Source organism: Thunnus albacares, chromosome 17 (genome assembly GCF_914725855.1).
Source record: "Thunnus albacares chromosome 17, fThuAlb1.1, whole genome shotgun sequence".
NCBI classification, from domain to species: Eukaryota; Metazoa; Chordata; class Actinopteri; order Scombriformes; family Scombridae; genus Thunnus; species Thunnus albacares.
Window position 1 is genome coordinate 23,782,199 of NC_058122.1, and position 23,722 is coordinate 23,805,920.

The 23,722-nt window shown below is 39.4% G+C and overlaps 2 protein-coding genes across 2 annotated transcripts; both read right to left on the minus strand.

Annotated features, from left to right (window-relative positions):
• Positions 1 to 8,048: 8,048 nt before the first annotated feature.
• On the minus strand, positions 8,049 to 10,780 carry ndufa4a (NDUFA4 mitochondrial complex associated a). Its single transcript, XM_044332491.1, has 4 exons — positions 10,629 to 10,780; positions 8,867 to 8,955; positions 8,709 to 8,769; positions 8,049 to 8,332 (listed from the first exon to the last, which is right to left on the minus strand). The coding sequence occupies exons 1-4, from the start codon at positions 10,668 to 10,670 to the stop codon at positions 8,276 to 8,278; spliced, it is 249 nt and encodes an 82-aa protein (XP_044188426.1). The 5' UTR covers positions 10,671 to 10,780; the 3' UTR covers positions 8,049 to 8,275.
• A 4,220-nt stretch (positions 10,781 to 15,000) lies between these two features.
• slc35b1 (solute carrier family 35 member B1) lies at positions 15,001 to 23,413 on the minus strand. The gene is made up of 9 exons (XM_044331356.1): positions 22,868 to 23,413; positions 20,939 to 21,042; positions 20,617 to 20,747; positions 20,450 to 20,480; positions 19,259 to 19,419; positions 19,009 to 19,135; positions 16,450 to 16,556; positions 16,134 to 16,287; positions 15,001 to 15,722 (listed from the first exon to the last, which is right to left on the minus strand). Exons 1-9 carry the CDS (start codon positions 22,990 to 22,992, stop codon positions 15,670 to 15,672), a joined length of 993 nt encoding a protein of 330 aa, XP_044187291.1. The 5' UTR covers positions 22,993 to 23,413; the 3' UTR covers positions 15,001 to 15,669.
• Positions 23,414 to 23,722: the final 309 nt, after the last annotated feature.

Consider the following 23,722-nt stretch of genomic DNA (forward strand, 5'->3'; position numbering starts at 1 on the left):
ATAACTGTCCAAATGGGGGCCATGGGGGGGGGGGGGTTTAGATGCTATTCAACCATCCAACAAACACTTTGGTTGGAGCATAGCAACACCTTGAGATGATTTGTGAAGAGACAACATTGGATTCATGGACTGGGAACCAGTGTAATGGAAACATACAGGACTGTCATTTCGTCAACACTAATTGACTGTAGGGCAAATGTTGCACATCTGCTTCTAAACCAACGTTTTTCAGCTAGAAGTGTTTTGTAGAGACACTTTGACAAGATACTCGGCTGCTGACATGGTTGCAAGAAAAGACTTCCAATGCAAAACGAGAGCCAAACACTCGAAATCCAACTTTTGGTGATGGGATGGTTTAGCTTCCAAATTATTTTTGCTCTTCTTTACACAGACGAAATCTATTAAATGAAATTGTTCTCAACCAGGTTCTGGGCTCCTGTGGGAGAGACTTGTGGCATGGACGCTAGTTTGTCCTAAGAGGCTGTTTTGATATTTGGATGCTGTTTGGATAGTTTATGGTGCGGTTGGCCGTGTGTGGATATTCTGTTTGGATAGCTTGGTGTGGTTGGTGGTGTGTGGATATGCGTGTGGATGGAGTCTGGTTGCTGGTGTCAGCGTGGCTCTAATCAGCTGTTGGCAGGCGGATGAGCGGGCGGTCTCTCCCCGCGGCGGCACCCCGGGTTGAAAGCCGGTTTGAAGTTTAATGATGCCAGCTGCCAGCTCCACCAGGCTGTGAGCGCTAACGAGCTGGCACTGGCGGCGGACAGGGCCGTGGCGGCAGCACCTGGAAATGTAGCACACGTTTCAGAGGGGCGGGGCTCCACCGGGGCTGTTGAGGGGCCTGCTGGAGACCCAGGAAGGCACCGAGAGGCACGCATCTCTTTGAAGAGCGCCCCAATTTCCATATTTCATTACGCGTTGCTGACTGACAAGGCCCAGCCAGATGTTCTATTTTCAGCTATTTAAATTTTGACCTGCTTTCCTATCATGGATGCAGAGGGAAAAAAAACAGATTTCATCAAAACACAGATGCCAAGGATGATGGGAACTTGGATCTGGTGTGTCTGTTAGTTTTTATTACAATTCATGTCTTTACATCCTAATAAAGGAGAATAATCACATTAAATGTTCTTTAACGTACACATTATTTTTTCATTTCAAACATTTGGTTGACAATCTACCCAGACAGGTTCACTGTCTTGCTCAAGGACACTTATACACGACACACTGGTTGTTTCAGGGATCAAACCTGAGACCTTGTATTTATGAGACAGTCTCTCTAACCATCCAGTCAGCCCAACGCTGAATTGGCTGCAAAGTGAGTGATGCATGCTCTGAAACACCACATAAAGCATGCTCGCACAGCTTCTCTGTCCCTGAGATATCGGGGATGATTAATTCCTGTGGTATTCCTGTTGAAATGGCTGTTAAATTGCGTCCCCACTCAATCCCTCATGCAAAAATACATCGACAACCCTGACCTTTTTGTGCATCTGCTGCAAATGGCACTTTGTCATCCTGAGTGAGAAAGCTCAAGGATCAATGTGATTTTGTTGGAATAAAACTCTCCCGACGAGCTCCCTGGGTGCTGACTTCGTTTATGTGTGTGTGTGTGTGTGTGTAAGTGTTAGTGTGTTTGTTCAGTTCATGTACGAATGAACCTTTAACGAAGAATCTTTAAACTGAACTGACTTGGTCACTGACTGAATCAGTAGCTTTTAGCAGTGGAGCTTCTCTCGCCGATGACTGGGAGTCAGTACGTAATTTCCTTGTTAAAAACTTAAAGGGGACGCATCATGTACATTTCCAGGTCTATATTTTTATTCAGGGGCTCTACTGAAATATCTCTGCATGCCCCTCAGTTCAGCCTCTGTCTGAAACAGGCTGTTTTAGCTCCTGTCTCTTTAAGGCCCGCCTCCTGCTGAGCCCACTCTGTTCTGATTGGTTAGTTTCCAGAGGCTGTGCCTTGGCAGACTCCTGGTGGAGTAGTAGTAGGATTTCACTACTTTTTCTTGTTTTTTACTCAAAATAGAAACTTTTCAAGTATATTTGTACATGTTCAAACTGAAATCTGATCTGAAATATCAGCGAACAACCCATGAAACAACCTTAGCAACAAAAACTACCAACAGATGGCCATTTGTGGGCATGCACAAACAATCTGATGTCATCGCAAGGAGGAAGTAGAGGTAACTTTGCAAAGCCTTGATTCACAAAACTCTGGCAGGATTTCTAGGAAGTTGTAACTGTCGCCCACACCACATTTCAAATGATAATTTTAACCCAAACCATGATCTTTCCCTAATCCTAACCAAGTGGTTTTTGTGTCTAAACCTAACCAGACCTTAACCTTAGCGTTGTCACATCATAAAACAGCGAGACAAGAATATTTTGAAGCGGCTCACGAGCGTTTTGCAAATGCAGGGTTACTATCTATGACCCTTTGCAAACAGAGCGTTCAGAGAAGGCTGAAGCCCTGGCTTTTGACTTGCAGGGAGCATTTTAACATAAATTCACCTCAAGTTTTGGAACTTTGACCATGTTTAACATAGAGCTCAGACATCAAAATGTTATAAGAATAACAAAAAGCATGATATGTCCCCTTTGAAAGATTGCAAAAGAGTGATAACTCTGTTGTAAATAGTAAATATTTGGCTGCAAAGCTACATAACATTAACAGACTGAACATACTACTGAACTGAAGACAATCAATCAAAAAGTGAACAAACTAAGTAGTCTTCAAACTGAAGTGAACAGCAAAGTGATTCGTCATTTACACCTCTAGTGTGTGTGTGTGTGTGTGCGTGTGTGTCCATGCATGTATTTCATAAAAGTAAAACAGAAAAAAAAACTCTTGAGACAGAAGGAACAGGGAAGAGAGAGAAAAGATAGAAACAGAGATTACGGAAAAAAAACAAAGGATGGATGAAACAGAGCACGAACAAGCGAAGAGCAACTCTGAGTTGAACACCAAATGGCAAAAAATGAGAGGCACTCTCTGCGAGAATCAGAGGGAGAAAGGCTTTCACTCATTACTGAACACAGCTCACAGCAGGGGAGGGAAAGCGGTTTATCCCTTCAGTAATAATGCATCTGTGGGTGTGTATGTCTGCGTACGTGTCTGACTCAGTGAAAGTAGAGAGGTAATTGAGAGGTAACTAAGGCATTACAGAGGCAATATTGACACAGAGATAAAAGTGGAAGAAAGCTAGACGCGGTGTTTTTTCTCTTGGGTTTGGAATACTGGTTTATATTTCGGCTTATTTTGTGTGAAATATCTTTAAAATAACAAACTAAAGAGTGAAAGTTTTTATGTGCGGCCACTGCAGACGTGTTTAACTTTTCTATACTGTGTGTGCATGTTAAAGAACATTTATCGTCTGCAAATCTGAAGCTGATGAAGAGTGAAAACCGTTAGAGATACCACTTCATAACTGCATCCACTACACAATACGATGACAGCTGGATATGTCAACATCAAGTTTCTAAATATGTGATTTCTCCAGTTACAACAGTCACACATAGAGCTTCCAAGTGTTATATTGGTATAAAAACAAGTAAATCCATTCAAAATGGAATAAAAAACAAAACATCAATAACGTTAAGAAACATGAAACTAAGAATTAAAACAATTCGTAGTTGAGGAATACATTTTAACACCATTAAAGCTGCAATAATCTTTTTTTTTTATAAACAATGGAAAAAGTCTTTTCTTTTAATGTTTGCATGTTTTTTTTGTTGCCCACGACTTAACTGTTTTAGTGAAGTCTCACTGCTTTCATCAACCAGATGCAGCAGGCAGCTGTTGTCTGAAAAAAAAAAAAAACGAAAAAATAAAAAGCTCCTGATAAACCTGCTGTGAGTTACCTGTCCAGACCAGTTAGTGAATAGCTGGTGAACTTAGTGGAGCATTTAGCTGCTAAAGAGCCAGATATTTCCCTCAGGAGTTGGCGAAGAGAAAAATACAGACAAGGGGAGTGAATATTGGACTTTTGTTCATCAGATGGACACAAACACGTCTCCAAATCAATGATAATGTTGCTCCGTGCCTGCTGATGTCTTAACAGGTAACTGTTCTGAAAAAATAAATAAATAACACAAGTTTAAAGCAGTAACATAAGTAAAAAAGTTAGTAATGTGACTTCTGTGGGGGGGGGTGTAGTGGAAAATTGCTCAATCACTCAATAAACACAGAGAAAGCATTGAGGGTTGAAATAGTGTAATCAAATAATACAATCAGAGGTAAAAATGCATCATATTTCTGAGAAAGAGAGAGAGAGCACATACCACCTAGAATTACCTTCTCTCTCTCTCTCTCTGATGATTTAGCACTCAGCCAGTTCTTAAGTACTCCTGTACAAACTCAAAAATATCCATAGCTAATCCTAAAGATTAGTGAACAACCCTCAGATAGAAACAAGGGTCAAGAGTTCAGCTAGTTTAGGAGTATGATCTCTTGTCAACTATGTTTGCCAGAATAGAACAACACACAGGTGTGGACCAAAGCAGCTTTGGATGACAAAGTGACATCGCTATCAAATCAAATTAAAGTACAAACAACACCGTCCACTAAAGGCTCGTCAGATCTACACATTAAAGAGAGACATAGAAATCTACATAATTATCCAACCAGTGGCTCAGACAAAAGTACAACAACATAAACTAACTGTTAAGCAGAGGCTGAATAACTAACATACAGTCAAGTATCTCATTTTACACGGCAAGGAGCTGAGTTTAAAATAGACGCAGCATGTTGATGATGTTAAGCAGGTGCTGAATGACAGACTGATACTAACCATCTAGTTTGAAAACAACATTTGTAATATATATAATATATATACAAGGAATACATCAAATGATAACCACTGTTTAAATCTCTCTCTCAGGGGAAACAAAAAGCTATGACAGAAAAGAAAAAGAAGAAAAAGGTGCAGGTTGTATTCTTGGCAGTGATGGTTAGAATTTCACCAATGATTAAAAGAAAAAGCGAGTTAAATGTCAACTGTATTTCTGCATAATCTTCACGGCTGAACTTTCCTGATCACGGCGATAAAATTAAAATACTCAAGATAGAGACGGTAAAGAGAGCAGGCGTTGTCTTGCTGCTGCTGCTGCTGCTGCTGCTGCTGCTGACAGACTATACATGGCCAGTATTGCATAAGCTTTGTTTACATTTCAAGTTTATAGAATAAAAAAAAAAAAAGAACCTCTTCTGCTTCTGTATATTTCAAGGTAATGACAGTAGAACTTCTTGAAAGCAGAAAGGGATTTTTTGTTGAATGACCAAAACAAAAACAAGCAGTGAATGCATCTACAATGACGCCGGTGTATTAAGTTTTTCAATCATTCCTTCTCCTGCACACACAGAGGCTCTATGAAGATGCTTTAGTAGGGACTTAGTTAGTATGACTGGTGCAGGAGGAGTCTCTGCACCCCCCCCCTCCTCCTCCCCCTTGCTTCTGGACTACCGGACCTTTGGCATGACCTTTAGAAGACAATTTGCAGCGGCAGCAATCGCCTCGCGCCTCGCCTCACATTATTTTCCCTCATTATTTTTTCAATGTTACCTTTGCAGCGTGGCAGAAAAAGGCTCTGTATTCAACCGAGGGGTCAGGGGTCAGGAGGACGAGGGTAAAGATGCGGGTCAGATTGGCTCTACAGTTGTGTTCAGCCAGCGTCCTCGGAGAATTCACCGCCATGAAGCTATTTGAACTCTGGACCCTCCAGCTGTCTGTCAAACGATGACCCTCGGTGTTGACTGTTATCTGGTTTGACAAATAGAAAAGCTCCTCAGTCAAGAAGAATGGACTGGAAAGTAACTACAAAACCTTATAAGTGCAAAGAAAAACACTATTCTACTATAATACTCCATTTTGATGTGTGGTTTCTAAGATTGTTAGCAACAGTTGGCTCTAAGCAGTGTTGGTCAGTCCACCGCTTTGGTCCAGACTGAAATATCTCAACAACTAACGTGATATTTCTTACAGTCATGGTCCCCAGAGGATGAAGTCAACAGACTTCAATGATCCTTCAACTTTTCCTTTAGTGCCATCATGAGTTTGACTTTTGTGGTTTTGAGTGAAATGTCTCAGCAGCTATTGGATTGATTGCTAAAAAATTTGGTACAGACATTCACGTTCCCCTCAGGATGAACTGTAATAACTTTGGTAACCAGTTAGCTTTTGTTTCACGCCATCATCAGGTCAAAGTCTTTATTTGTCCATCACTTTAGTTTATGATCAAATACCTGCAAAACTAATGACATTTCCCATCAGCCGCCTCAACTGTACCGTGTGTTTAGAGCTAAATGGCAAGTGTTAGCTTGTTGACATTGTGAGGATGTTGGTATTTAACTGAACCGACTGCGGTGTCTGAGTACAGCCTCACAGAGCTGCTAGCATCGCTGTAGACTGTTATTCTTGCTGGTATTAAACAGTCAGGACAACAAAATTTCTTCATTTTAAGGTATTTTATTCTTCAAATGTAGCAATACTGACTTACAAAATCATTGGTGCAAAAATTGTTTTTTAAAAAATGTAAAGTTTAGAAAGTACATAAAAGCCCTGATTTGTAGGAAGATGTTGACAGTGTTGATCCTCCGTACTTTAAAGACCCTGATAGTTACGTTTGGGTTACATTTACCTCCGAAGCAGTTGTCTCTTATTGCAAACTATACCAGTTGTTTAATGCACTACATTCAAGAAACGTGAAGTTTGACAACAATATTTCACTTTAGATGTTTCGAGATGAAGTATTTTTGCATGGATAATTCAAAACTTCATCCTACACTAATAATCCTGGCTGATAATTCCTTACTCTATAGTAGCATTATATGAAATAAGGCAGAATTAAAGGTTTTTCTTAATTTCAGTGATTCATGCTTGGTTTTCTTTTTCCTTCTTCCTTCAGCCACTCAGCCTCTGGTGCTTGTTGTCCTCCCACCTGACATGTCGCTTGCCTTCATTTTGCTTCCATTAAGCTGAAAATTACAGGTTATATCAACAAATAAATGAGCTCTGGAAAATACAGGCATTTGTGTGTTATTTCCATTTGAAAGAACTCAATTTGAATTGATAGCAGTTATTTTAAGGAGGGAGAGAAAAAAAAAAAAAAAAAAGCTTGAGCACTCAACAAGGTGAACCTGATGAAACAAGTCAAGTGTTGTTCCAAAACGAAACACTGTTACATGCTGTGCCAGACATTAATTTTCATTTGCCAAGGTGAAAGAAAAAAAAAAAGATATTTATATGAGAAAAACTCGAGCCGTGGAGAAGGTGGGTAGATTTAGACGTGGGCTTCTATTCAAATATGAAGGTCTCCTTGACATTTTCTGCACTGCGTTGGCTGCTCATCCTTGTCGCATTTCTCCAAGCTGCAGATGGAATTGCACGACCTGTTGACATTTACAAACTCATCTGGCTGAGAGCGATGGCATTCTATTAGGAGAAACACCTCCGAAAGTCCCGCCACAGAGTCCCGTCTCCACTCTGCGGAGTTCAACACATGAACATGTTATTGCTTTGCACAAACACAAATCGACCTTTGCGGGGAGAGCAAGGAGAGGAGCACGCCGTCTCACTTTCTCCCCTCCTCTAGAAGTCTCTAACTACAGAATGTAAACTTGGATTGAATAGTGGTGAGGTTTAATCAGATCAAACTGGACTGCTGCAGCTGCCACCAGAGGGAGCCCGCTGTTCAAATGTGATCGGGTTAAAGTCTGCTCACCCCCCCCCCCCTCCGCCATACCGATAAGTCTCTGGACAGCAGCCAACAGTAGTGTGGCACATAATTCACCAGCAGCTGTGTTAAAGGCAGGGCGAAGGTGAAATGAGGTGAAGGCAAAGCCAATACAGTTGCAGCAGACATAACAATGACATAACTGTAGACTGACTGACTGTGGAAGGCGGTCTGGGTGATAATGCAGATATGTATGTGTGATATGTGTTTAATACTGACAACTGAAAGCAAATGACAGCAACAAAAAAAAAAAAAACACAACCCAAGGTCAAGAACATGGAAAACCACACAATAAATGAGATGAAAACAAGTTATTTTCTCTGTATGGAGGAGAGTACACTCCTTCACTTTATTAACAACCGATCGAAAATGACAAATCAGAGACAAGCTTTCAAAAAAAGCAGATGGGATGCGATGACAGAACTTAAATATGAATCATTGTGCGGAGTTAGCTTCTGCATCGTGTCCCTCGGAAGTTCAAACGAGGCTGTGCGGATCAGCTGATCTTTGCGTTTTTTTGGTCCAGCGGATATGATGTTTAGAAATCAGGACCTTGCTTCTTCAGCTTGCTGTAGTCCATGTTCACTGTGTAAAACTGAGAAAACAAACAAAATCTTAGCACAGATGTTTCACAAAGTAGAGCCACAACAGAACATCACGCCTTCCCCATTTATTAGATGTTCTTGTAATAAAGAAAACTACATGTATCTGAATACTTAAGCAGTTCAGTAGCTAATGACTTTATCAGATTTGTTACTAGCGGTCAACGTTAACCAGATTATGTCACTTGATTAATCTCATTGAAGGAATAATCCGAGGCTCAGCAACACGCCTGGCAAACATCCATACTATGATCCCTGGACATAAACACCTACCCTGTGTCCATTACAACTTCAGCGCAGAGAGAAACACAATCGAGACTGTAGCTCAACATAAAGTATGATTTCCTGAGCGGTGACGTAGAGGCTCACCTTGTACTGATCGGTCGGGGCCATCTTGTTCCAGGGCTCTGGGTTGTTCTTACGATCCCAGCTGTACAGGAGGAAAAAAAATATTTAAGATGATACACCGAAAAACTGTGAGGCCCATGACATCTTCTCTCATCGTCTCATTAGACGCGAGATCTTACCAGACATCAGGGTTTTTCAAGCCCAGACGAGCGAGGTACATCATGGACATGGTGGCGCCTCCACCGATGAAGATGAAAAGGGGGATCAGCTGCAAAGAACAGAGGGCAAGTTGAGTTTTTATTAAGTAAAGAGGAACAGCTGACTGGAGATCTAGATCAGTAAACAAAGTGGAACTGCTGACAATTTGTGTATACTGAAAACAGTGTACAGTTTGGTCAAAACAGCTTGAGAACTGACCGCTGCCTGTAAAAGTGACTCAAACATTTTCTCTGTTCACTCTGCATCAAGTTATTATTATTATTTATTGCAACATAAGAACAGAACAGTTATACAAACATACAGGTAGACAAAACATTGCATGAATCAAGCATCACAGAAACGATATTAAAATAAATGATGCGTCAAATTTAAATATCAAGACAAGCGTACAGACAAAAATAAGACCTGATCTGTAAAACTTCATAGTGAAAAACAGAAAACAGAACAAATGTTTGGTACACCTTTCAGTACTCTTTGCTTGCGTGAAAAGAAATATGTCATTAGAACAAAGAGATTCACTACATAACCAAGCGTTTGATGCCTTGTGTCAAAATAACAGGAAAATGTCCCTGAAACTAAAGGTGTGTGTGGGGTTGACTTTGACAAGTAAATAAAAACTAAGCTCTTTCCAAATGTTCAAGGTTTTCTCACAAGTAAAGAACAAATAGACCGGGGGATTTCTTCACATTTTCCACAGACGGTGCAGGAGCTGTAGACACCTGTAAATTTAGCTAAAAACACATTAGAGGGATACATCTTGTGTATAAGTTTCAAGTAGCTCTCCTTTCCTTTGTTGGAGACGTAATATTTATAGGGTAGAAGCCAAGATTTCTTCCAGCAAATATTGTCAAGGCGTGACCTCCAAAACAGTGGTGGTACTCAGATCCTTTATGTAAGTAAAAGTTGCAATACAGTAATGTAAAATACTACATTGCAAGTAGTGGTTTGGTCCCTCTGACTGATATATTATTATATATGACATCATTAGATTATTATTACTGAGGCGTCAGTGTATAATCAGCATGTTATTGTATTAGCTGCTAGACGTGTAGCTAGTTTGAACTACTTTATATATATATATTGATAATTAGTAGTCAAAGTTGCACTTAAGTCCAATACTTGAGTAAATGTACTTAAATGACTCCTCTGTATCAAATGAACTGTCAGGCCCTTGTGTGCGAAGTTACAGCTGTCATGTGTTGGGATCGGCCTGTTTACACCAATGTCTACATAGTTTCACAACTTTTTTTTTTTCCAGCCAACACCTCTAGACTAGGTTAACTTATTCAAGTCATATTGAAACTAAACAGAAACATCACTCCTGACTCTGGAAAATGTGAAGTTCATGTAACAGTTGAGGAGAATGGTTGACACCCAGAAATGCTACTTGCTAACTAGCCAGCTAACCTGCTAACCATTAACGTTAACCAGCTGCCAGTGAAGCCCGTGTCCTCATGTGACTTCAAAAGCATCAACAGTCAAAAGTCTTGGTACAATTTAAGCTACGAGTTATTGACATTGAAAATGTGTGTTAGAGAATAAAAACAAACAGTTGAGCATCTTTACGTTTTTAACCGTATTTCTCAAAGTCAGTGCGGTCAAATTGAGACTCGCTAAAGCTAGCAGCGCTAACTAGTTTAGCCACATCCACAGATGATCCGTATTCACAACAAACCTTTAAATTTTATTATTTTTTTAAATATATAACTAAACTATACTTACAGCTGGGTGGTTTCTCAGCTGTTTGCTGACTGTAGCGAGCATTTTGACTCGTGTGAAGGGTGATTTCTCCCAATTTGTACAGAAATAAACGGATTACCGACGGTCTTGCCAAATACGGTGAGCAACTTAATCTGCGAGATCTGGCGGAAGAAAAAAAGGCCGAGGAAACAGGAATAGGATGCTGCTCAGAGCGCCTGAACAGGGAGGGTCAAAAACACACGATTGTTAATTATTACCGGAGACACAAAGAGCATCTGTGATATACAACAAGTCAGAAATATCCAGTAATTAATAAAGATTTGATCAGTCTGTCGCTTCGATGTTTGTTTCATCGTAACATTTTATTCCGGCAAAACTGAAATGCTCGATGATAATTATAATAATAGTAGTAATTAATAGTAGTTTCCCTTCTTGATTTGAACTTTCAAGACTTCTTTGTTTTTATTTATTTAGTTAATTATCCTTGCCACCGCATGGCTCGTCTGTGTAATTTGTTGATTGAGTCTCAATACATTAAATTATTTACATATGTTATGTATTGAAATCTAATTGAAACTTGATATATTGACAGCTGGAATGTGAAGATATACTATAGATATACCTATAGATATATTAAGATATACTAATGCCTTTATATACTGTTATTGTAGCCTTGTTGTTCTTTCAGTCTGTTTTTTTTATTTCTTGAGGAATGCAATCAATCAATAAATGTTCCTACTAGAAATTGTGCAATAAGGTCTAAGTATTTTTTAATTATTTTTTAAAACTAGTTTCCTTCTTTTCTTTTTCCTTCTATATCCATGCTTTCCTTTCATTCTTGGCTGTTTTTTGTTTGTTTGTTTGTTTGTTTGTTTGTTTTCTTTTGTTTGTTTTCTTTTCTTTTATCTCTACTGATTATCTCATCTGCTTGTCTTTTCTATATATTACTTTTCTTCTTTTTATTCAGGATACAATAATTAATTGTGTCAGGATTTATATTATATGTTTTCCCGATTTATGTTGTCATGTTTTTTGTAATGACTATTTGTATTATATGCTTGCAATTAAAAAAAAAAACTAGTTTCCATCTCAAAAGCAAAACCAATCTGTGATCCTTTTTTAAAAAAAAATAATAATTTAGTTAACGTGACATATTAAATGTGTATAATGTATCAGGTAATTTAATCCTGTTTTACATAATATGGCTGTATCTGATTATTATATCAAGTTGTAATATTAACTCTACCTCAGTGGCTTTATTCTCAGAGGCAATTAAAATGTCAGCATCAATAACAATAAACAACAGGTCGATTTAAAGTATTTAATGCTGTCTACATGACTGAGGTAACTAAAATACTTTCTTGCTCAAGTCTCTGGCTCCAGTAGGAGCAGGTCTGCACCACAATCTGGCAGCAGGTGGAGCTGTTTCCCTCAATCAGAGGGACAGAAAGCTGCACTCATTTCATCAAAGTCATTTCATCAAAGTCATTTCTTTGTAATGGACGGTTCACAGTTTTTAAAGTTTGTCTTAAAACAACAGTCAGGTGTCTAAATGAGCATTGATTACATTGCCGGCTGAAGTGCTCTCGCTCAATACTGAACAATTCCAAAAACTGTTGTTCCCATTAGTCACTTAGACACTAATAGATGGATAAATAGGCTCCAGGTTGAAAAATCCCAAAGTTCCCCTTTAATATCTTGTAGCACAGCCTTTGGAGGTAATAACTGCAATCAAGCACTTTCTGTAACTCTGAATAAGGTTTCTCAACGTCTCCACTGGTAGTTCGGCCCACTTTTCTAGAGCAAACTGCTCCAGTTCTCTCAGGTTTAATGGCTGCCATCTCCCAGCTGCAAGTTTCAGCTCTTTCCACAGATGTTCAATAGGATTCAGATCAGGACTCATAGCAGACCACTTCAGAACGGTCCAGTGTTTTCTTCTCATCTGCTCTTGGGGGCTTTTTCAGGGTCATATCCTGCTGGAAGACCCATTGCTGCCTGCTACTGAGACAATGCCAAGGCACCCAGTGCCTGAGGCAGCAAAGCAACCCTTAAACATCACTGAGCCTCCCCCACGTTTCCAGCAGGCATGGTGTTCTTTTCCTTGAAGGCTTCATTTTTTCTTCTGTAAACATAGGGTTGGTGTGATTTACCAAAAAGCTCTAATTTTAGTTTCATCTGTCCAAAGCACATTCTCCCAGTAGGACTGTGGCTTGTCAACATGCATTTTGGCCAGTCTAGTCTGGCTTTTTTGTGTCTCCCTCTTAGAAGTGGTTTTTCCTGGGTCTTCTACCATGGAGCCCATTTTCTTTTAGACAGCGACGGTTAGTGTGACTTGGAACTATTGTACTTTGAACTTGACAGTCGGCTTGGATCAGTATTAAAGTTTTTCTTGGTTCTTTCTCGACCATTCGAGCAATCCTTCTGTTCAATCTCGGGCCAATTTTCCTCTTGCGACCACATCCAGAGATGTTGGCTACAGTTTCACAGGCCTTAAACTTTTTTAATAATATTGGCAACTGAACTTGTTGGCAACAGTGGTCACAGACACATCAAGCTCTTCGGAGATGGTCTTGTAACCTTTACGTTGACCATGCTTGGCTATTACCTTTTTTCTAATCTCTTCAGACCACTCTCTAGTTTTCTTTGTTTTCCACGTTCAATGTGCACACACTGGCACAAAACAGCAGAGTGAGTCATTTTCTCCTTTTTAAACTGGCTGCGTGAGCGATTCTAAGATTGAAAACTACTACCACTATCACTACAAATCAATTATTTCTCACAGCTTCTGAAAGGTACCAATAACTTTTGTCCTGGCTATTTCAGTGTTTTGATTTTTGTTCCACTGCAAATGAAAAATACTTTAATTTCAACACTGCTCAAGGTGAATGGTGCATTATTTTAATAAAATACAAGGGTACCAATAATTTCAGTCACATCTGAAGGTTTTTCTTGCTGTAATCATTCCTCCTGTTCATACTGACCATGAGAAGATCCCTTCATAATGCACTTACAATGTAAGTGATGGGAGACAAAATCCACAGTCCTCTTGTGCAAAAATGTATTTAAAAGTTTACCTGAAGCTAATATGAAGCTTCAGTCGCCCAAATGAGTCAAATCAAGTAGATATATCTTTCAACGTTACAGTCTTTTTAGTGCCAAAGTTGCTCTTTTTGTTACTATACTTCCACCGCAGCTCAACAGGGAAACACTGTCTGAGGAAACACAAAGAGGGAATTTGATGCTAAAAAGACTGTAAACGTGGCAGATATCCACTTGATATGACTAACTCACACTGCTGAATCCTCATATAAGCTTCATATCAACTTTGGCTGTGGACACACTGTGGATTTTGGCCTCCATCACTTACATTGGAAGCACATTTGAAGGGGATCTTTTAATAGCCAGTATGAACAGGAGGAGTGATTACAGCGAGGAAAACCTCTTTCACTGTTCATCTGGGAACCTGACTGTTGGTTTAAGACACTTGAAGAATTGTGAACCCGTCTTTTAATCCTCAGGTTTCACAAACTCTCATCTTCCCCAAATTAGAATCATTATTCCACAAACTTTATAACGGTTTTCCTCTGCTTCGCCCTGCAAAGATTGCAGTTTTAAGGTGCCTCATATTGAGATGTTTAGTGTTTTTCTTTGTGTTAATACAATCAGAAATGCTGATACCCTGCAACTGTGCTTGTTGGAGCAAATATTTCCTTTATAGCTCTGTGGTGCTTCGATGCATTCCCGCTATCAAAATGTTAAGCAGCCAACAGACATGACTTTCATCATAAAAAGTGATAAAACATGTTATATTCTACATATTAATTACCAGGCTTTTTTCAGCTTATAGCTGTAAGGATAGGTCAAACGATCAGTTACCAAATATTAAAATTGCCAAGTATTTTGATAATCAGTCAATCATATGTAGACAAAAAATGTCCAAATTATTTGGTTCCAGCTTCCGATATGGGAATATTTTCTGGTTTCTATGACAGAAAACTGAATATCTTTAAGTTGTGGACTGCTGGTCTGAACAAAATAAGACATTTTAAGGATTTAGGAAACATTGATCAACATTTTGCACAATTTTCTGATGTTTTATAGATCAAACAAACTAATCAATTAATTGAGAAAATAATCAACAGATAAATCAATGATGATTAATTGCAGCCCTAGTTGAAAATACATTGTAAGTTTAAGTGTTTGGTTGAAAATTGCAAAACAGAAGGTGGTAATGATTTCCAATAATATTAATATTTACATTAATTTAAACAATAAGGGTTCGTCAGCTATTTTACAGCCATTTCAAACCTGGAACCAATCAGAGATGAGTATAGTATTACAACTAACTGATATAAAATAATCACGTGTGTGCAATAATAAGAAAATCACCATGAAATATCACAATTTCCCTTTTTATGGCAAGTTATTTCCAACTTGTAGAAAATAAAAATAAAAACAATTCAATAGTAAGATGGGACATAACACAACAGGCTACATATATAACCGTTTATGTTTTATAAATGACATGATACTTGGCAAACCGTTTGCCAAGAAATAAACTACATACTGTGTGTGATAATAAAATTAGACATTGTCAAGCAACATTGTGTAACTCAGGCCTTACTTGGTGGTAAGTTCATGAGTTAAATGCTGGAATTGTATTTCTTAGGCCTTGTTTGGTTCACGTTCCATCCAAGCGAAGTGAGCTGGTTTCAGAAACAATAAAAGGATTTGTCTACATGTTTTCCACCCGTCCAAATTCCTCCACATAAGCAAAGAATATGCTAATGGTTCATGACAGTTCATTCAGGCTTTGATCCCAGGTAAAAACAAATCTTTTCAACATATCAGCAGACTCGGATTTTTAAAAATGACGAAGACTCTCTTTTTAAATACAGTTAAGTTAAAGATCTAACTTGAACAAATCACAGGCACGTACAGTACGTATGCCTTCACAGGATGTCTTATGAATATAAGATACTGGCTATAGAGTGTTTGCATTTGATCTGCAATGATGCTTTCTCTCTTTTTCTCTCTCTGTCTCGGCTGTACTTCAGGTGTTTCAGTGTGTCGTCTTCTTGGGGCCTTTGCCAAATTTAGCATCCAATCCAAGACCTAAAGTGAGAAAACCAAAGATTTGATTGAGGAACAGACATTATTTTACACTCTGGATTTCTAAAAATCAATAAAAAACATTAAAAATAGGAACTTTCTGTTATCTTTTCCAACTAATTCAAAACAAAACTGACTGACTCCTCTTTAATTATACTTGATGCATTATTTAAATGGTTTGCGTGGGAAGTCTGTGTTTCTTAATTGGACCTAATTTTATGTGATAACAAGCACATACAGTAACTGTCTCAAGCTGCAGTTGTTGATAACTTCAACCATGTTTTTGAAAGCTTTTGCTGCCATTACAATCTGTCAACAATTTCACAGTAATACATTGTATTAATGAGGAAAAATCTACCTTTGGAATCACTGAGTAAAAGGTAAAAGGAAACAGGCAACAGAATTAACTCTCACCGAGGAACACAAGGACGGTGCCGAACCACTGCATCGTGCTCATGACGTTACCAAACAGAATAACGGAGCCGAGGATGGTGAAGAACTTCCTCGTGGTGGTTACGATGGAGCAGGTCAGAGGTCCAAAGTATACTACCGTCATAAAGATGAAGGTCTGATAAAAGAAATAATAATAATAATAATAATTAGGTAATGTAATCTGGATACAAGCTGTCAGAGAGTTTGCTTCACTCCAAAACTTGTATTTCTTCCAACAGTGCAACGCAACATTACCCATCATCTCATACAAGTACAACGACCGCATCCATTCACCCACCTGGCCTAAAGCGCTGGTCAGTCCAAACAGAAGAATATCGTAATAGATGCCCGGGTGGCGTTCAGTAAAACTCAGGAACTCCCAGATTTCCCCGGTCCACAACACCGCTGAGAAAAAAGAAAACAACATTTAGTGTCATTTCATAAACACAACAAAGTAACTGATCATAATTAGAGCTGCACTGATTAGTTGACAGAATATTAATAGTAGATTATTTTGATAAATACTTGTTTTTAGTGATTTTTTTTTAAAGACAAAATGTCCAAATTCTCAGATTTTAGCTTCTCAAATGTAATTTTTTATGGTTTATTTTGTCGTCTATGACAGCAAACTAAATATCTTTGATATTTGGACTGTTGTTCGGGACAAAACAAGACATTTGAGGACGTCATCTTGGGCTTTTTGGAAAACAGTGATTGACATTTTTCACCATTTTCTAACATTTTATAGACCAAACAACTAATCGATTAAGTGAGAAAACAATCAACAGATTAATCAACAGTGAAAATAATCTTAGTTGCTGCCTTAATCATAACATCTGATGTGAAAATCCAGATCATAGAGTTCATAGTGTGAGGGTAGAGCGACACCAAGTGGTGTGACACAGCAACAACAGTGAGATGCAGATGCTGGGTCTGGGGGCGTCTGGGATTCGTGGGAGTGAAGGTGTAAGAATACCTTCGCATCCTGGGATTAAAAACACTTCAAAGCTAAAAGCAAAATTTCTAATTAAGGCAGCAGGAGTTTATCTGTGACTGTGAAGATTTAACAAAACTGAAGACATCTGACGGCATTTTAAAGCTGCCTGGAACTAACACTTACTAAAAACATATATAGAAATTTGGAATATGAAACTGGGAGCCAGATGTGCAGGAGAAATGGAAATATACTGAGATTACAGGCAGCACCAATTAGTTTGTTACAAGAGTGATAACAGTCTCTCACTTCTCACACTGGCTTTGACCTTTCAGTCTTTATCTTACAGCCTATTGGTGCTTAACCTTAGAAAGCCTCCTTGTTATACTGCTTTTGTTTTATGTACCTTACTCTAGAGCATATTATAGCAACCTCCTCACAGAACTCAAGGCTTTGCGGTGCAGTATTCCTTATCTACAAAAGATAACACTGAACACTTTGCCTTGACTGAATTAATGAGTTTTTGGCTCTTGAGAGAACAGCGTTCACCTTTTTCTTCTCTGACACAGTTTGCATTGGTTTTGTCGCCATTAACTGCTGCATCACAGGAGCCTTTTTTCCCCACCGAGGTTCCCCTTAAGAATTGAATATTAGCACTGACATATTATTATGTGAATATGACAATGTTAGCATTCAGCTGTCAATACTGAAAACACCTTAAAATGACGATAACATGTAACTACGCTGTATTTTTGAATAAATGGTTGATTGGACCAGCAGGGTAACAAAACACCTTGATGTTGACATTCAGTTGAGATCATTTTGGACTTTTTCAGACTTTTCAAAGAGTCACAGATATGCAACTGTAAATCATATGGTTCAAAGTGCTTGTGCAAAACTGCAGAACACTCAAGCATCCTGTATAATGTAACTTTGGTGAACATGTCAACACAATAGATGACATTGACAAAAACAGGAAATTATGCGCCACAGATGCCAGAATATACAAAACTACATTTGTTTAATGCAAAAACATTTTGCACTTTTTTTTTTTTACAACAGCAGTCATAATCTGTTGTATGTTTATTATATAACTTGTCTTCTTCCTCGTGGTTATGAATGAACAGACGTGACTTGTGACAGGTGTGTGTGAAAGAGCGTATATGCCAACAGGTGTGTACACAACAGCAAGAGGCGGTTGGTCAGTTGGCTGATGGCTCCCACAGGGTTATGGGATTTATTGAGATTTGGTTTATTTGATTTTATTATTTTTATTACCTTCCTAGTTATGTTTGTTTTATTGTGTTAGCGTTTGCCTGCACTGGAGCCAAATCTTAGCTCTTTTAAAAAAACAAACAAACATGTAAATAAATATGAAGCAAATTCCCAGACTAGTTAAAAAAAGCTGGCGTACACTACCTAGCAGCAAAATACAATAACTACACCCTATTCCAATGTTATCCATGGCTTCTGGGAATTTTTGGGTCTCCCCTCATAAACATGAGTTGTTAAAATCTGTTTCTGTGGCTTCTTGTGACTTAAGATGGATCTTTTTTATGCTGCATCTCACTCATCCCTAGAAAAGGCTTAACAACTGGTTTCTAGTTGATAATTTTTCATCCAAGTTCATATAGAAGTTAATTTAAGTGGTACAAAAAGCCTTGATTAATCAATTTGCAATGTTCAGAGAGAAAGGTTCTGCAACAGGATGTTCAGTGCACCAGTGTGCCAGATTCATTCAGCTGTATTTTGGCAGCGCTGAACCACACCAAGGTGATTCTGCTCATTAGTTTCTCCTCCGTCGCTGCAGTCGTGTCAATCACCGATGTGCCCTGATGTAGTTTCGGTTGGAACGAAACCCTCCGTGCTCCTGGGACTCCGTGGCTCATATTCTGTTAGATGAGAGTTTGGCAGCTGACTCACCTAGTCCCAGCACCAGAGTGGACCACATGTTGATGTTCAGCATCATGTGGTTGGCGCCCGTCTGGAAACGAGCCCTCATGTGGTCCTGGGCTACACCAGTCAAACCGTCCAATGTCAAAGAGACCAGCTGTGACGCGGCGAAACACATCACCAAGCCGTGAGACAAATGTCACGGGAGACGCAGATGGAAATATTACAATGAATGGGATACAGGTGAAATTAAAGGAATATAAAGCTATAAAACACTCACCAACAGAATCTCTCCAAACCCGAAAACGTGGTCGTCTGCGACACCTGAGCTCTTGTTGGGTTTATACAGGAACAGAGCAACACCGCTCACAATCAGCAGCACACACAAGTACTTAGCCATCGGGTACTTCTTCCTCAGTATCGTCACACCGAGAATCATCACTGAAACAACACGATAACATGATGGATCACTGAATACCAGAGTGAAATATCTACGGTGAGTTAATCTCACAGGCCTTTATCCCTGAGAGTGGAACATATGGATGGTGAACGAGTGTGTGTGTGTAACAGCAGATAACCAGATGAGACATAACCCTCATATACAGTCAGACCTGCCACGTATGCTTACTGTCTGTGTCCTTGATCAGTTCAGAAAGATATCAGCATCTCTCTCTTATACATATACACATGGGTAATTTTACTATGTACATTTGCACATTACATTATCAGACACGGATGCACAGCTGAGGCCTGAAACTTTCACTAATAACTGAAACAAAGACAGGAAGTGACAAGTGTATAAATGTACATTTCCCCTTTTTCAACAAGATCAACCATAACCGTAGACGTCTGTTTAGTGGCATAGATGCAGCCGTTAATGCTCGACTGATTTGTTGTACTTAATATTTGCAGTGAGTGTGTTTAGTAGTGTATCTCACTCCACCTGATCATTACTTGAGTCTCATTCACTAACTAAATGCTCTTTTAGATTTTTTAGCATACAAAGGGGGACCGAAAAGTTCCTGAAACTAAGAGAGAAAAACTGTCCTTCTACATCTTAATTAGTACCTTTCTAATCCCCTTTAAAGTACTCTCCTTGAGATGAGATACACTTGTCCCAGCTCTTCTCCCTCTATTGTCTCTGTGTCCAAAGCCTCCTGCGATTTTTCCACGGAGGCGAATCTTCTCCCGTTCAGTCCCAATATTCTGTAGGCGTACCTAGCGGCAACTACACTCTACTCCAGCGCTAGCAATGGCTTCCAGGAAGTTATGGGTCCCCTCTTGAATAGTATATAACCACAGATATTCAGGCATAGCGTTGCTGGATACAACAAATGCCTCACCATTACATGTCACCAGCTACTCTGCTAAGAGAAGTCATTTTAACTGTGATATTCTTTCTTTTATAAAAACATATTATGTGTGTGATATGCAGGTGGTATGTGGGCAGAAGTGATATTGTTAAATTTACCTGGTATGGGCTTGCAGGATTTCCCCAACACCTGTCAAAAAGCAAAAGGTTGCTTTAGGACATAACAGCACCAACACTGTTCAAACAATGCAGACTCACAATCAGATTTATACCAACTGACTTTGTATGTCAAAAAAAAACAAAAAAAAAAAAAACAGCAGACTCACCTGTGTTGGGTAGTTCACATACTGAAGGGCAGAGTTACTGGACACCATGGCTCCAAGATAAGAGAGGGAACACAGCCCATAGAGCCAGCTCTGGGTGCGATCCTGCTTAGAGCCTTCGAAAAACTGGATCACTGATGATAAAAAAAGGGAAGATTTATTTTCTTAGAGTGCATCAACAAGCTATTATATGATAAATCAAACATTTTAAGAGCAAAACATTTTTTTACCAGATTACCAGTTTGAGGCTTATAAATTAACAGACTAGTGTCAAAATCTTAATTGTGACAGATTCACAGTTTCCGAACACGTGTAACAGACTCACAGAGTTTAGCAAACAGAGAGTTGATGATACACTGGATGAAGACCAGCGTCCGGGCGAACCTGAACTTCTCCTTCTTCTCTCCCTGACCGTAATCGCCTCGAGTGCTGGAAAACAAAAACAGGAAACAGCAGCGTGTTGAATAGAGTTCATCATGGACACCAGCGTTCCTGCTACAAAGAGGAGTATTGAGGGTAAAGAGCGGAGTGTTTTCATGAGTCTCCAAGCTGTGAAAAGGTCCTTCAGTAAGAAAAAGGCCGTAATGCATTAAATTACAACTGACAGGGTGGTGGGGGTGACATTTTGTTAGGTAACTCATAATTTTTGATACAATCTTGTTTGCTTGCTGGTGACAAGAGGAAACTGTGGTCAAGAACTCATCGTAAACAGTAGTGGGAGTATTTTTGAAGTAATGGAAGTCAGTCAGTCAGGTTTGTTAGAAGGCTGTGCCGGGTTTCGAGTCATCTCTCTGAAACCAGATACGATCCCTGCTCCCTTTTGGGACTTCAAACAACATACCATCTGTGTCAAGCCTCAGTATGTGAAACGCAATATAGACCGAGCCCCCATTTACTCTTTCTAGAGAGTCACGAATAAGTATTAAGACTTGATACTTAACTTAGAATCCTTACTCTCTCTTATCATGTTTAAAAATATGTTTAAATCAGTTTTTACAGAACAGCGTTATTGCTTTTAACTAGTGACAGATCTCAATTAGCATGTGATGACCCCCTGGTGTCATATTTATTCTGCCATTTGATTCACCTGCCTGTTTGCTTTTGCAGGTGATCATTAGCGCAAGTTATTTAAGTCTGACTCACTGCCACTCTCTCCCTGGTTTGGTTCAGTTATGCTGTTTTAGTTTATCCACACACACATCTTCCACTCATGCACATCAAATACCACTGACTCTACTGATTTCCACACTCCGTATTGTGAATATTTAGTCTGATTTGGTTAATAAACTTATTTTCTGTTAAAACTAAGCATGGTGTGTCTCCTGTTATGTTGTGGCCGAAGAGCCGGGTCATAAAGTAGCAGCACACTGATCTTGCTTTAGCGACAGGAAAGACTGATGTATAAAAGAGTTCTTCAGCCTGTTTAAATTAAAGGACTCTAAATCAGTGGGTGTCAAAGTGGGGTCTGGGGACCCCTAGGGGCCCTTGAGGGGGATCCATGGTGTCCACAGCAAAAAAGAGAATATTTCTTTTCACTGTAATTTGATCCATAAGTAACTCAATGACAGAACGTATGATTGTTTTAGTCATGGGTCTGGATAATAAAACATCTAAAAAGGCATTACAGATGGGGGAGTCTGGGACAAAAACCTTATCAAATGGGGGTCTGTGGTCTAATTTGTGTCAAGTTTAGGGATCCTTGATGTGAAAAAGTTGGAGAACCATAGCTATAAATCGCCTGTTAGAGGGCATTTTAAAAACGGACCTACAGTGGAGTCCAAAAGTCTGAGACCAGTTTCCCCTTTTCACTTTAATGTGTCATTCACTTGAATGGGAAAGTGGTCTCAGACTTTTGGACTCTACTGTATCTAAATATGAAAGTTGACGCATGCATTAATCTGACTATGAATAATAATGAAGGAAGCAGAGGCGACCGACTAGAGTTTATATGCACCAATGCACTCAACTCCCTCATTAAGAGACTGTCCCACCAGACTCCATTGAAAATACTGACAATTTAATGTCAATGTCGCCTTTCATATCGCTGTAAGTAACTTTGTATATCTGGCACAGGTTTGCATGATGAAAGGTTTGAACACACCTGGCACATTATGTACCTTGTGGTGCATTATCTGCATATATGTCAAATTAAATTATCCTTACGAGTGCCGAGCTGCAAGCCGACATTAAAAACCGACGGTTTTTCGATGGAGTTTGGCGCAGGCGGCGGATCTTGTCATTAAAAGTCACTTACATGGTTTCTTGAAGGATCCCATAGTAGAAATAACAGATGAAGACTCCGAAGAAACACACGATGAAGCGTATCCGCGTGTTGTCCCACAGCGAGGCGGGCTTCCCCGCTCCCTTTCCCGCAGCCATGCCGTCCTCCACCAGCCCGGGTATGGTGACCGACACCGCCGCGCTCCCGGTGCTCCTCACACCGACGTCCCGCTCCACTATAGCCGCAGACACGAGCCCGGAAATGGTGCTCGCGTTTACTATAAATAACTTCCTTTATGCACAATAAGCTGTTATTTCCTTTAAGCACAATAGCTTGTATTTCTTAAAGCTTGCTCAACGGTGCATTGAGTTGTCTGACAGTCTATGGTGTCATGTATTTATTGTGTTCATTTTTAGATAATTTAATATGATGTCCGTCTTGAAATGTCCTCCGGGTCATGAAAAAGCATCCCTGCTTTCTCACCTGGGAAAGATGTGAGTACAGTTACTGTTTTCATAGAGTAATTAAAAGCTATATTTAGGGAGAAAAGAGGTGGCGTCAGGAAATTTGGTTTTGTGAAAGGACCTCTGGGTTGTTTACAGCCGCCTGAACCTTTAGAAATATTTTAATAAATTAAATCTGGAACATAAAAGCATGATGTTATATTCAGTGTAACCGCGTCGATCCAGATGAATTATCCCTAATTGTATCTTTCCTCTATTAGCAATTATGTATTAACTGTATAAAAGACGCAAGTATGCAGTTTTAAAGGCAGCTATTAAAAATGTGAGGTCCTTCCTCAAAAATGTCGCGTGCCTTTTTGTCGTCTTAGGATGTGGATTAAATTGATTGGTCCATGTAAGGCAATTAAGATCCACTCACGGCCAA

What these genes read in the sequence shown, in the direction of transcription:
- ndufa4a (XM_044332491.1), bottom strand. Translation starts at nt 10,670, where the DNA reads ATGCTCGCTACAGTCAGCAAACAGCTGAGAAACCACCCAGCT. An exon ending in AGCTGAGAAACCACCCAGCT is followed by an intron (nt 8,956 to 10,628) that starts GTAAGTATAGTT and finishes TGTTCTTTGCAG; the next exon opens with CTGATCCCCCTTTTCATCTT. An exon ending in CCCCGACCGATCAGTACAAG is followed by an intron (nt 8,333 to 8,708) that starts GTGAGCCTCTAC and finishes TTGTTTTCTCAG; the next exon opens with TTTTACACAGTGAACATGGA.
- slc35b1 (XM_044331356.1), bottom strand. Translation starts at nt 22,992, where the DNA reads ATGGCTGCGGGAAAGGGAGCGGGGAAGCCCGCCTCGCTGTGGGACAAC. An exon ending in ATGTGAACTACCCAACACAG is followed by an intron (nt 20,481 to 20,616) that starts GTGAGTCTGCTG and finishes GCTTTTTGACAG; the next exon opens with GTGTTGGGGAAATCCTGCAA. An exon ending in ATCCTGCAAGCCCATACCAG is followed by an intron (nt 19,420 to 20,449) that starts GTAAATTTAACA and finishes GTGTTGTTTCAG; the next exon opens with TGATGATTCTCGGTGTGACG.